Raw genomic sequence first — 12,608 nt, forward strand, 5'->3', positions numbered from 1 at the left:
AGCACTTTATAATGGACAGACTTCTCCCCATTTTAACTACTGTTGTATCAACATATTTTAACCAATGACAGTTTTACAATCCAGGGTTACTTCAAGAATTTTWGTCACCTCAACTTGATCAATTTCCAGATCATTTATTACATTATTTAGTTGAGGTTTAGGGATTAGTGAATGATATGTCCCCAAATAAAATGCTTTCAGTTTCTGAAATATTTAGGAMTAACATATTCCTTGCCACCYTCTCTGAAACTAACTGCAGCTCTTTGTTAAAGTGTTACAGTGATTTCACTCGCTGTAGTAGCTGACGTGTATAGTGTTGAGTCACCCGCATACTTATAGACACACTGGCTGTACTCAATGTCATTAGTAAAGATTGAAAAATATATGAAGCTGTGTTGATTCCAGGTTTGAGTCTCTTGGCTGAGGTCCATATCTAGATGTTTTATGCTTTTCAAAATGCTTAAAATATCACATTACACAAGGACCTTAAGGGACATACAGACACTTATAATTCTAACAGCTTCTTTGTTCTTTTGAAGAGTAAAAAATATATACTTGAATTTCTTGTTGTAAAGTAAGAAAATGTGGTGTTTTGTTGGTAAATTTGAAAACAGCAGGTCTGGGACAGRTAGCACGTCTGGTAAACAGGTCAGGGTTCCATAGCCGCAGGCAGAACAGTTGAAACTGGAGCAGCAGCACGGCCAGGTGGACTGGGGACAGCAAGTCATCAGGCCAGGTAGTCCTGAGGCATGGGTCTAGGGCTCAGGTCCTCCGAGAGAGAGAAAAAAAGAAAGAAAGAGAAAGAAAGAGAGAGAGAATTAGAGAGCATACTTAAATTCACACAGGACACCGGATAAGACAGGAAAAATACTCCAGATATAACAGACTGACCCTAGCCCCCCGACACATAAACTACTGCAGCATAAATAATGGAGGCTGAGACAGGAGGGGTCAGGAGACACTGTGGCCCCATCCAATGATAGGACAGGACCAACAGGACCAAACAGGACAGGATATACCCCGGACAGGACCAAACAGGCAGGATATAACCCCACCCACTTTGCCAAAGCACAGCCCCAACACCACTAGAGGGATACCTTCAATCACCAACTTACCATCCTGAGACAAGGCCGAGTATAGCCCACAAAGATCTCCGCCACGGCACAACCCAAGGGGGGGCGCCAACCCAGACAGGAAGACCACGTCAGTGACTCAACCCACTCAAGTGACGCACCCCTCCTAGGGACGGCATGGAAGAGCACCAGTAAGCCAGTGACTCAGCCCCTGTAATAGGGTTAGAGGCAGAGAATCCCAGTGGAGAGAGGGGAACTGGCCACGCAGAGACAGCAAGGGCGGTTCATTGCTCCAGTGCTTTTCCGTTCACCTTCACACCCCTGGGCCAGACTACACTCAATCATAGGACCTACTGAAGAGATGAGTCTTCAGTAAAGACTTAAAGGTTGAGACCAAGTCTGCATCTAATCACATGGGTAGGCAGACCATTCCATAAAAATGGTGCTCTATAGGAGAAAGCCCTGCCTCCAGCTGTTTGCTTAATTCTAGGGAAGAATAATGAAAAAGAATAATGAAATTAATTAAATAAATAAAAATCAACTTATTTCTATCGTAAGTAAAGAATCCAAGCAGTACATCTCTCCACAATAGTGTACAATCTTCATAAATGTGTTCAATTATAAATCTACTGATGTCTTGCCACAGATTCCTTACATGAATACAATGCAAAAAATGATGCAACACTGTTTCTGGGTGGTCATCACAAAAGGTACAATTTTAAGTTTATATTTTTCTTAAACTTCTTCATTTAGTGATTGGCAGGATAATATGTATGAATAATTTTAAAGGAAACTTCCTTCATTTTGTTTAAGTAGGTACTATGTGTGCTTTATCTTCTATTGGTTGCCCTCCACAGATGATGTCATGAAGTGCTTCCCAGGTGCAACAAAAGGGGAACGGTTTAAAAACAGTAAAATGGCTGAATTGAGAAGTGATGAGAGAGAAGAAAAAAAATGTATGAATAAGATTGAATTATGTTTTTTTTTGTGTTTTGTGTTGTTTGTTCAATTGTTCATTACCATGACCACAAGTATCACTGAAATAATACTCCCATAACATATACACATGGCCAAAAGTATTTGGACGCCTGCTTGTCGAACAACTCATTCCAAAAATCATGGGCATTAATATGGAGTTGGTCCCCCCTTTGCTGCTATAACAGCCTCCACTCTTCTGGGAAGGCTTTCCACTAGATGTTGGAACATTGCTGCTATAAACAGCCTCCACTCTTCTGGGAAGGCTTTCCACTAGATGTTGGAACATTGCTGCTATAAAAGCCTCCACCCTTCTGGGAAGGCTTTCCACTAGATGTTGGAACATTGCTGCTATAACAGCCTCCACTCTTTCTGGGAAGGCTTTCCATTAGATGTTGGAACATTGCTGCTATAACAGCCTCCACTCTTCTGGGAAGGCTTTCCACTAGATGTTGGAACATTGCTGCTATAACAGCCTCCACTCTTCTGGGAAGGCTTTCCACTAGATGTTGGAACATTGCTGCTATAACAGCCTCCACTCTTCTGGGAAGGCTTTCCACTAGATGTTGGAACATTGCTGCGAGGACTTGCTTCCGTTCAGCCACAAGAGCATTAGTGAGGTCAGGCATTGATGTTGGGTGATTAGGCCTGGCTCGCAGCCGGCGTTCCATTTATCCCAAAGGGGTTCGATGGGGTTGAGGTCAGGGCTCTGTTTAGGCCAGTCAAGTTCTTCCACACCAATCTCGACTAACCATTTCTTTATGGACCTCGATTTGTGCACAGGGGCATTGTCATGCTGAAACAGGAAAGGGTCTTCCGCAAACTGTTGCCGAAAAATTGGAAGCACAGAATCATCTAGAATTTCATTGTATGCTGTGTGTTAAGATTTCCCTTCACTGGACTAAGGGGTCTACCCCGAACCATGAAAAACAGCCCCAGACCATTATTCCTCCTCCACCAAACTTTACAGTTGGCACTATGCATTCGGGCAGGTAGCGTTCTCCTGGCATCCACCAAACCCAGATTTGTCCGTCAGACTGCCAGATGGTGAAGCGTAATCCAACACTCCAGAGAACACGTTTTCACTGCTCCAGAGTCCATGGCAGCAAGCTTTACACCACTCCCGCTGATGCTTGGCATTGCACGTTGTGATCTTAGGCTTTTGTGCGTCTGCTCAGCCATGGAAACCCATTTCATGAAGCTCCTGATGAACAATTCTTGTGCTGACGTTGCTTCCAGAGGCAGTTTGGAACTCGGTAGTGAGTGTTGCAACCGAGGACATACAATTTTTATGCGCTTCAGCTCTCTACGGTCCTATTCTGTGAGCTTGTGTGGCCTACCACTGAAGGTTGACCGTTGTTGCTCCTTAGATATTTCCACGTCACAATAACACCTCTTACAGTTGACCGGTGCAGCTCCAGCAGGGCAGAAATTTGACGAACTGACTCGTTGGAAAGGTGGCATCCTATGGCAGTGCCACGTTGAAAGTCAATGAGCTCTTCAGTACAGGTCATTCTACTTCAATGTTTGTCTATGGAGATTGCATGGCTGTGTGCTCGATTTTATACACCTGTCAGCAACGGGTATGGCTGAAATAGCTGAATCCACATCATTGAAAGGAGATGTAGGGATGTGAATCCACATACTTTTGTATATATAGTGTATGTTAACACATATTAAGATGTGTTGTGACATATAAAGGACATAAGAAACATTTGAATACTATGCATCACACTGTAGATACCAGAGGGGTATCTACAAGAGCAGAGGATCAATGAGTCAGCAACTCACTTTGACAAACAACCAGAAATAACTGTTCATTTTCTAGTTCATTAAGAATGCTGAACTTACATATGTTTTTTGGTTGTGGACCATGCCCATTTCAGCCAGATGATAGGCTAGAAAGATTCTCTCAGTGAGGGTGTGTGTGTTGTGTGAGGGTGTGTGTGTGTAGGGTGTGTGAGGGTGTGGTGTGTGTGTGTGAGGGTGTGGTGTGTGTGTGTGTGTGTGTGAGGGTGTGTGTGTGTGTGTGGGTGTGTAGGACTGTGTTATTATCAGGGTCAGAGAATGATAGTTTTACTTTATTCCAGTCCACTCTGATGGGAAAGTCTGGCACTAATGGGGAGGTTGCTCCGTATTTACCTTCATTGTAATATACCCTCCATCTTTTAATGCTCCTCCTTCCCTTCCTCTGACCAGACTGGTGTGACACCCATGTACCATTATGTACTATCCCCAACCTCAACGTCCCGTCTGTCTGTCCCTGAGTCTTAAGGCCTGCTTTAAAAACCCCAACCGTCTGAGTCTTAAGGCCTGCTTTAAAAGCCCCAACCACCTGAGTCTTAAGGCCTGCTTTAAAAACCCCAACCGTCTGAGTCTTAAGGCCTGCTTTAAAAGCCCCAACAGCCCTGAGTCTTAAGGCCTGCTTTAAAAGCCCCAACAGCCCTGAGTCTTGAGGCCTGCTTTAAAAGCCCCAACCGTCTGAACAGCCCTGAGTTTGTCAGGAAGGGAGTTCCAACGGTGTGGTGCGTGGGAGGAGCCAGGTCCCTGGGGCCATGGAGCAGTTTGTCCTGAGATGAACATAGCGTGGGTGGAGGTTCATAGGGGGGGAAGAGTATGTCTGACAAGATAGGCTGGTTCAATTCCATTTAGGGATTCGTAGACAAGGAGAATTGTTGAACACTGTTTTAGATGAGCTGTAATTTGACCCCCCCAAAATACTGCATTTCCATAATCGATTTGAAAATGAATGAATGAAAAAGCTTTTCTGCGTCAGATGTGGTGAGAGAGGGTCTTAGGCTGGAGGGGAGAAAAAAATCCCATGTTGAATAAAATACATTAAATGACTTGAGAACATGCCATACTCTTTTCTGCAGTTCATTGGGTAACTCATATCATTGCAATGGTGTTTTTCTTTTTAATATTTTTTTATTTAACCTTTGGCTGTGTGTGTGTGTGTGTGTGTGTGTGAGTGAGTGCGTGCCACCACGCGTGCTCGCAAGTTCAACTTGTGTGTATGAGTTCAGAGATTGGAATGGACAGTATCCAGCAAGGGTGGTTCTGGCCAAAAATGTTCTTGTTTAAGAAATGTAGGAATGTTCTGGGAATGTTCTCTAAACATTAGGAAAAAGAACATGGTTTAATCTCAGACAGACTACAGTGTAATCCTGTGGTAAAGAGTCGTGGTCATAGACTGACTAAACAGACTGGGCTTTAGGCCAGTGCATATCTAATGGAGTGAGCATTTTAACCTACATTTCACCTCACGTTAAACCCACTTTTACCAGATCTTTCTTTAGGCATCCGAGTCATCTTCACATTACTCCACGAGCATCTCTCCTAGCCATGGTGGGCTTTACAAACATCAAGTCACAGAGTAAGTGTTTATAAGGATGGCTTTATTATGGAAATGMCTTCATTGAAAAGAACAAGTAGAAACATCTTCATACAACATGCTGCGAGTCAACAGAATCACGAGCATCCAGTTCCAACCCACTAGTTTAGTCTGGGACCTTCATTTAAATGTTCTGTCAAAGTGCGCCAGTCAGTGAAGATAGAGGGGACGGGTGATAATAAGGTTACATTACATACGTGGTCATCTAGAATGTGAATATAAACGGTCAGAAGTAGTTGGATTACATTTGGTGATAACGTTCAGTCACTTTTTTGCCGTGTTCCAGGAGAGAGTTGTACCGTAGTGTTTTGGTCTTCCATGAATTAGGGATGCCTTGAAGCCCAATCTGTACGGATAAAAACATTTACTAAAAACGTTAGTAATATTATTTTTTGAGTTCCTCAAAAAAAAACATCTAACCATAATGAAATTTGTATTTAATATGGAGTCCCGAGTTTTTCATGACCATATGTGACTTGAACAGCAACACCCTCTGGGCCCTAGTCTTTCCCAGCCAAGTCATAAACATGGCCAGGAAACTCCTGACCCTAGGACATCAGATTATACAGAAGAGATCCATTACAGGTATGTCCCGAGTTGACCAGGTACAGCCCTGTTTAATAGTGTCCATAGTTACCTTGCCCAGCTAAAGCCCTGTTTAATAGTGTCCATAGTTACCTGACCAGTACAGCCCTGTTTAATAGTGTCCATAGTTACCATAGTTACCTACCAGCTAAAGCCCTGTTTAATAGTGTCCATAGTTACCTGACCAGCTAAGCCCTGTTTATTAGTGTCCATAGTTACCTAACCAGCTAAAGCCCTGTTTTATAGTGTCCATAGTTCTGACCAGCTAAAGCCCTGTTTAATAGTGTCATAGTACCATAGTTACCTGACCAGCTAAAGCCCTGTTTATTAGTGTCCATAGTTACCGACGCAGGTAAAGCCCTGTTTGACAGTGTCCATAGTTACCCGAGTCATTTCAGTAAGTCACCAGAACATCCAGAAGAGATCCACAGTTAGTTAGGTCCTAGTTATATAGGTGTTCCATACCAGAGCCCTGATACATGTTTACATTGTAGTYATTTAGCAGATGCTCTTGCYCAGAGCGACTTACGCGTCGGGCATTCATCTTAAAAAAGGGTAACTAAGCATTTTCTTCGATAAGTAACTATTAGCAAAGTCAGTGGTAAATAAGAAACGACTAGTGCAAGTGTTAAGTGTCCATAGTACCTGAGCCCCTAGACAGGCACCGATGAATGAGCTCCTGCTGCAAGTGCATCCYCCGCAGACCATGGTGTCCCTGATAGCTTGATCAAACTCCTTAGCCGTCAGGACCCCGTGCAGCGCCGCTTGGAACGAACCAGGCAAACCTAAGAGATTGAGACCATACAGTAGAAGAGAAAACGTCAGCCACAATACCCAACCCGATCACTTAAACACAACTGACAGACTGAGACCAAGACAAGGTTAGACAACCATAGTTGAATTCTGTTTATATTTCATATTCCCACAAAAAAAGTAACATCAAACAGGTTAAATTAAAAAGTGAATGAGTGTTAAACGACATAGCTTTACCACAGCTGWTGGGAAACACACTGGGGATCAGATCCTGGTGAGCCTTGGACAGATTCTCCCTCACCTGGTAAATGTGGCCTGAAACATAGTAGAATTGATTAGAAATGTGTTAGATCATTACATATTTATTCTAATAGAATTACTTGTTTTCTTGGTAACTATTCATACAGGAATGCATGAATAGTTAGTAGTGGACGACTGCACACTTTAAGAGAAAGGACAGATTATTGGKACACAGGCCAGGGTGGGCCTCCCAGTCAGTGAGTCACATACCAACCACAGCTTTGTCCAGGTCCTGTGGCTGTTTCCTGTTCGGGTCAGTGAGCTGATCAAGCACAGAATCCAGGACCTTCTCATCAGGACCATTCAGGATGAAATGCTCTAGGATCCTGGAACAGAAAGAAGGAAAAAGCCATTTGGGTTTTAAATGAATAACCAGAGTTATTAGGTCTGTAATGTTGTGTTTTGCTCTGTGTATAACCAGAGTTATTTGGTCTGTAATGTTGTGTTTTGCAATGTCGAAACGTCAGTCATCTGTTCGCATCCTGTACAATGGATTAAAGTGAGCTAAAATAAAATGTATCTGCCTTTTTGTGTRGAGTGCTCCACCTCCTTTCTAYCTAGTCCGTTTGGAAGTTTTTCTTTGGTAAGTCCTTTCACATGATTTCTGTCATTGTTGTTGAGCACCCCTCCTTTCCTTTATTTACTGAAGCGCGACGGCCCACCTGAACTCAGAGCACTTGTGATCACCATGTCGTGATACCTGTACATATACAGTACAGTACGTTTCCTTTATACAGGAAACTGACCTTGCTGCTGCCAGTGTCTCAGCCACACACGCGTCATTGTTCTGTGTGACTCGGACAGCCTCCTCTAYCTTCTCCAGCAGGTCAGGCTTCCCAGCATACAACGCCACGATCGGAGCCAGCTTTGCTATGCCATCCGCCTGAAAGTCCGTCTCACATCCTAGAAGAAGTCCCGAGAGACGTTAAGCAAAATTAGAGCTGATAAGGCTTTATTTGACATATATCACTTATGTATAGTATACACAATAATGTTGTTTTTCTTATTGTTTACCTGTTTCTTCCTTGCCTGCGTCCATGTTTTTCATGAAGCTCTTTATACTTCCATGTCGCCATGGTCCCTCAATGGGCAGCTGGGGTCTGGGTTCTTACACGACACACAATACAACACATTCATCTTTTTTGACAATCATTAACATGCATGGTTGGAGGCCAGTTTCCCCTGACATAGAGGAAGGGGTGAGGTTAGGGTAAAGTAAGAGTTAAGACTAGGGATCTGCTGGTCGGATAWCCACAGCCTAAAAAATAAWAATAATAATAATAATAATAMATGCTCACAGTCCTGTCATGTTTGTTTTATTTTAGATGCAACTATATTTATCCACTACGTCATCCTGAATGGAGTGTATTCATTCCTTTCAGCCTTCATCATCAGGTTTCCTTACCACTCTTGTCCCTGTACGGGTCATTGACAGGGGTGTCATACTCGGACCTGGGCCCAAAGAAGTTATATGTCCTCTTTCTCAGATCATTGACGTTCAGACCTGAACAAAATCGGAGAAGGGAAAACAACGAGGTCTGAATCTACAAAGATGCTGTGTAGCTAAAGGAATAGTTTTGAGGTTATCTTAAGATAACAGTTAGTTCAAAAGTTGTGCCACACTATAATAATAGAACAGACTACACTAGAACAGTTTGAYTACCTCCACATTCAGACAGTGATTCCAGCAACACGAAGGCCTGGTCYCCGTAGCAGCTCTGGTTCCCCGTGTCACGGCGGTAGAAAGGGTTGGCTGACTTGGGCCTGAACTCAGGTGTAGGGGCCTCATTCAGGAAGCCATCCAGTTTATCCAGGTCGTACACCCAGTGCAGGGGCTGGGCTGGGATGGGATTGACAGTCAGAGTGACGTCATGTCATGAGGGGAAGCTGATGGCCAAAGTAAATGTCTGTTTATTATGTGTATATTTTATTATCCTTAAAAATTGCTGGGCTAGAAGGGATGGTGCAGGGTTTTCAACGTTATTTCACAGAGTTAAAAGACGCTGATGCTGAATACAATGACGCCATTTTATGCTCTAAATCATACATTTGGGCTAGGCTACTTGTGAGCACTTATCTATGTTTGCCTCTGGGAAGAGACCATGTGATGGGAGATCTATAAACCAAATTCCAACAACATTATAGAAAATCTGTAAAAAATAAAATAAAACTGCACCCTATTTACAGGCTGAAACTATAGCACCTAGAGTTGGTCAAGAAAAACTCCCTATTTATACAAAAAGTCAAAAACAATTTTACAGTAATGTCAACGATCTGTATTATAGTTATTACCTGCTGCGTCGGCTACAGCTGATCCAATGATGGCTCCTAGAGCTCTGTCAGCCAGAGACATGGCCATCTGGGGGAGAAAAAAAACACACGTCAACCTAGGATCAATCCAATCTGGCATTATTCATGTCTATTCGATATATGACGTTGGAATCTATGCCTGTAGGACATTTACTTCAAATCTACTATAGCACTGTGACTAGAATAGTGACAGTGCTATAATAGCCTATCTACCAATAGGCTAAAGACGATTCAATGGGGCAGAAATAGATACAAGCAACAGTCTACAGACGATTCAATGGGGCAGAAATAGATACAGGCTAAAGTCAAAGTCGCTGGATACATTTTGGTTTGCTGAAGACACGCTACAACACTGATTGTCATAGAATATATATATATTTYTTAAATGTCTTACCGTGGAAAACCTCGTCAGATTGTTCTAGATACAGGGCCTATTTACACCATGCAGCTGTCTGACGTTATTTAATAATAACTTCAGCCGTTCTCTCATTGGACAGACTCAATGAGATTCCACATTTGCGTAAAAGCCGCTCCTCCTTACGCCATGCGTCTCCAGACTTCACATTAAGTGTGCGCATGGCGCATACACTTCCATTGATCTATACAAAATATTGAYAGCCCAAATTATAACATCATCATGTGTCTGACTATCTAGATGATTTGTAGATTCATACATTTACGCAGCAAAACGAAGACCCGGTGAAGCGAAAAGGTAACCCGAATAACACCGCCATTGCTCCAGATTCCAGAGTACATTATTCAGTGATTGGTCCTGCTGTGTGAGCTAAACGCTTTCATTGGTCAGCTGTGTGTTGAGGCGGGACACGATATATTATAGGAGGCGGGCGAGACATAGGGTGTAGCCCCCAAAATATATATATATAAATATATATATAAATATATATATATATATACAAAATATATATTTTTAAACCTAGGCTGTTGAAAAAGAAAAAATATATCATTTTCAAATACATTACATTGCAAATTGAAAACCAAGACACACACACACACACACACATACACACACACACACAAGTGAAAGTAAAGAACTCCATTCAGACAGCTTTTATTTTATTATTTCTCTCTGAGTCATTTGTTGCTCTTGCAAATTATTTTATGACTCGAAACTCCTGTTTGTGCATGTTTGTGTATGTGTACAGTAAACTGAGCTTTCAAAACATTATGAACACTTGATCTTTCAATTACATAGATAGACTGACCCCCGGGGCTGTGCACAAAAGTAGAATTAAGACATTCCGGGATAAATGACTCAGCTGAAGCTCAATGAAGCCAAAAACATGTGCGTCCAGGCTTAATTGGTGCACAAAGACCAAGCCAGGATGAGCGACACGGATTCATTAAGCCAGGTGAAACCCAATCCTGGATAGGTGCGCGCTCACGGGCTTCACTCAAATAGACCCGCCACAGATCACAGATTAACTGATTTACCATGGCCAACTAGAGCCGCGTACTTTTCCCGTCGGAAGCACAAATCCTCATGGAGGCATACGAGGGGGTAAAAGATATAATTAAGAAGAAAAAGGCAACACCGCCACAGTGATAAAGCAAAAGAAAAAAGCGTGGCAAAGTATTGCGACCGCCTGAATGCGTAAGTAGTGCACAATTACACACTCACCGCTCCGCTGAAACATCACAATTACATTCAAATATTTAATTCACATCTCCAAAATGCAGTTGTACTGTAATTATGAAACGGTTAAGTTTTTAATTGAAATGCACTGCAGATATGAGTGAAATTGTGTAAAGTAACTCCATCAACACTGTTAAAGCTATGATAAATTTTTTTGATATTTTTTACTGAAAACAAGACAAAAATACCAAGTAATTTTTTGCAGTGTGACTCCATTAAATGGTGTGTGTGTGTGTGTGTGTGTGTGTGTGTGTGTGTGTGTGTGTGTTGTGTTGTGTGTAGATTAAACATGAACGGGCCAAAACGGACATTGGCAGCAGGTCAAATCAGAATACTAAGAACATTCTGCAGAATGGTATGGTCCCTGACTAATATTTAACAAAGCACAAGCATATATTGTACCCAGAAGGTGCCTGCTCACACATTGTCTGTACTGTTTAGCAGTGAAAAAGAATACCCACAGACAAGGCACGGGTGGTGGGTCACCAAAGGCTGACCTTACCCCAGCAGAGGACATGGCCTTGGAGCTAAATAAAGGCAGGCCCGTCTTAGAGGGGATCCCTGGGGGGAAAGAGACCGAGCATAGGTTCCTCCCAAGATGCCACCCGCTTCATTCAAGGTATGTCCTTTCCATCTCTACATGGGATACAACCACATTCAATTGAATGCAATTTGGACTGTCTGACTTTGGTTTACCTATTGCCTTGCAGTGTCTGGCAGCACTGTGTTCCTGTTAGAGCCACCAGCACAAGCACAGACGATTGCTATCCAGTGAGTACTCCATCAAAGGCATACTGTAGGCCTGGCATGTCTTGTCTACTAGCTTCCATATGAATCCGATAAATGTGATAGGGTGAAGGCCCCAGTGCAGCAGCAAACAGCACATGATGGAGACGATGATGAGGAGGGAGACCATCTCTTCTGGATTCCAGAAGGCATGAGGTATCATGTTAAGACTGGTGAAAGTTACTATTTACTCTACATGGTGAGGAGTCCTCAATCAAAATCAAAAAATCTAATTTCTTTTACAGGACCCAGATGCTATTACAGTGGGGAAAAACCAGCCTGGCAAACATAGTGCGTATTAATAAAGGACACCACATCCTTGCCAAATTCCAGCTGCGCTAATTGTATTGGTTCACAGAGCTCACAAAGCTATCAGAAAGTTGTTATGGCAACCACCTCCGGCGCCAAATAGAACTGGCAGACATAGACATTCAGTACAAAAGAAAAAAGATGGAATCTTGCATGGAGGTCCGAAATAAAAAAGAGGACAATTAGGAAACTGACCTTGAAATAAAAAACTTCGACGAGGGAGTGGAGATATGCCTTCAATGTACACTGTATGCTAACGTAACACAAATGTATTAATCATTATTTTTCTTTCCTCCCCCAGCTCCAAGAAGATGACACAGCTCAAAATAAAAATTAGGTATATTCTCGTAAAGTCAAGTGAGCCATGACATATGAGCTCTTATTGTGAGCACACAGGACTGGTGCAATCTTCTAAGGTTTTTTTTATTTTCCCAGCAATCAGTACAACCAAATCATCGTTATAAGGCAT

The 12,608-nt window shown here is 42.6% G+C and overlaps 1 protein-coding gene and 1 long non-coding RNA gene across 2 annotated transcripts; one reads left to right on the plus strand and one right to left on the minus strand.

Moving 5' to 3' along the window:
• Positions 1-5,425: 5,425 nt before the first annotated feature.
• LOC111976054 (crystallin J1A) lies at positions 5,426-9,875 on the minus strand. Its single transcript, XM_024004775.2, has 10 exons — positions 9,785-9,875; positions 9,373-9,439; positions 8,744-8,920; positions 8,486-8,584; positions 8,095-8,187; positions 7,827-7,983; positions 7,291-7,406; positions 7,018-7,095; positions 6,673-6,812; positions 5,426-5,788 (listed from the first exon to the last, which is right to left on the minus strand). Exons 2-10 carry the CDS (start codon positions 9,437-9,439, stop codon positions 5,684-5,686), a joined length of 1,032 nt encoding a protein of 343 aa, XP_023860543.1. The 5' UTR covers positions 9,785-9,875; the 3' UTR covers positions 5,426-5,683.
• Positions 9,876-11,379: 1,504 nt separating this feature from the next.
• LOC139028993 (uncharacterized) lies at positions 11,380-11,799 on the plus strand. Its single transcript, XR_011481220.1, has 3 exons — positions 11,380-11,399; positions 11,486-11,663; positions 11,755-11,799. It is a non-coding gene; the product is annotated as an uncharacterized lncRNA (long non-coding RNA).
• The last annotated feature ends 809 nt before the right edge of the window (positions 11,800-12,608 follow it).

Source organism: Salvelinus sp. IW2-2015, linkage group LG16 (genome assembly GCF_002910315.2).
Source record: "Salvelinus sp. IW2-2015 linkage group LG16, ASM291031v2, whole genome shotgun sequence".
Lineage (NCBI taxonomy): Eukaryota > Metazoa > Chordata > Actinopteri > Salmoniformes > Salmonidae > Salvelinus > Salvelinus sp. IW2-2015.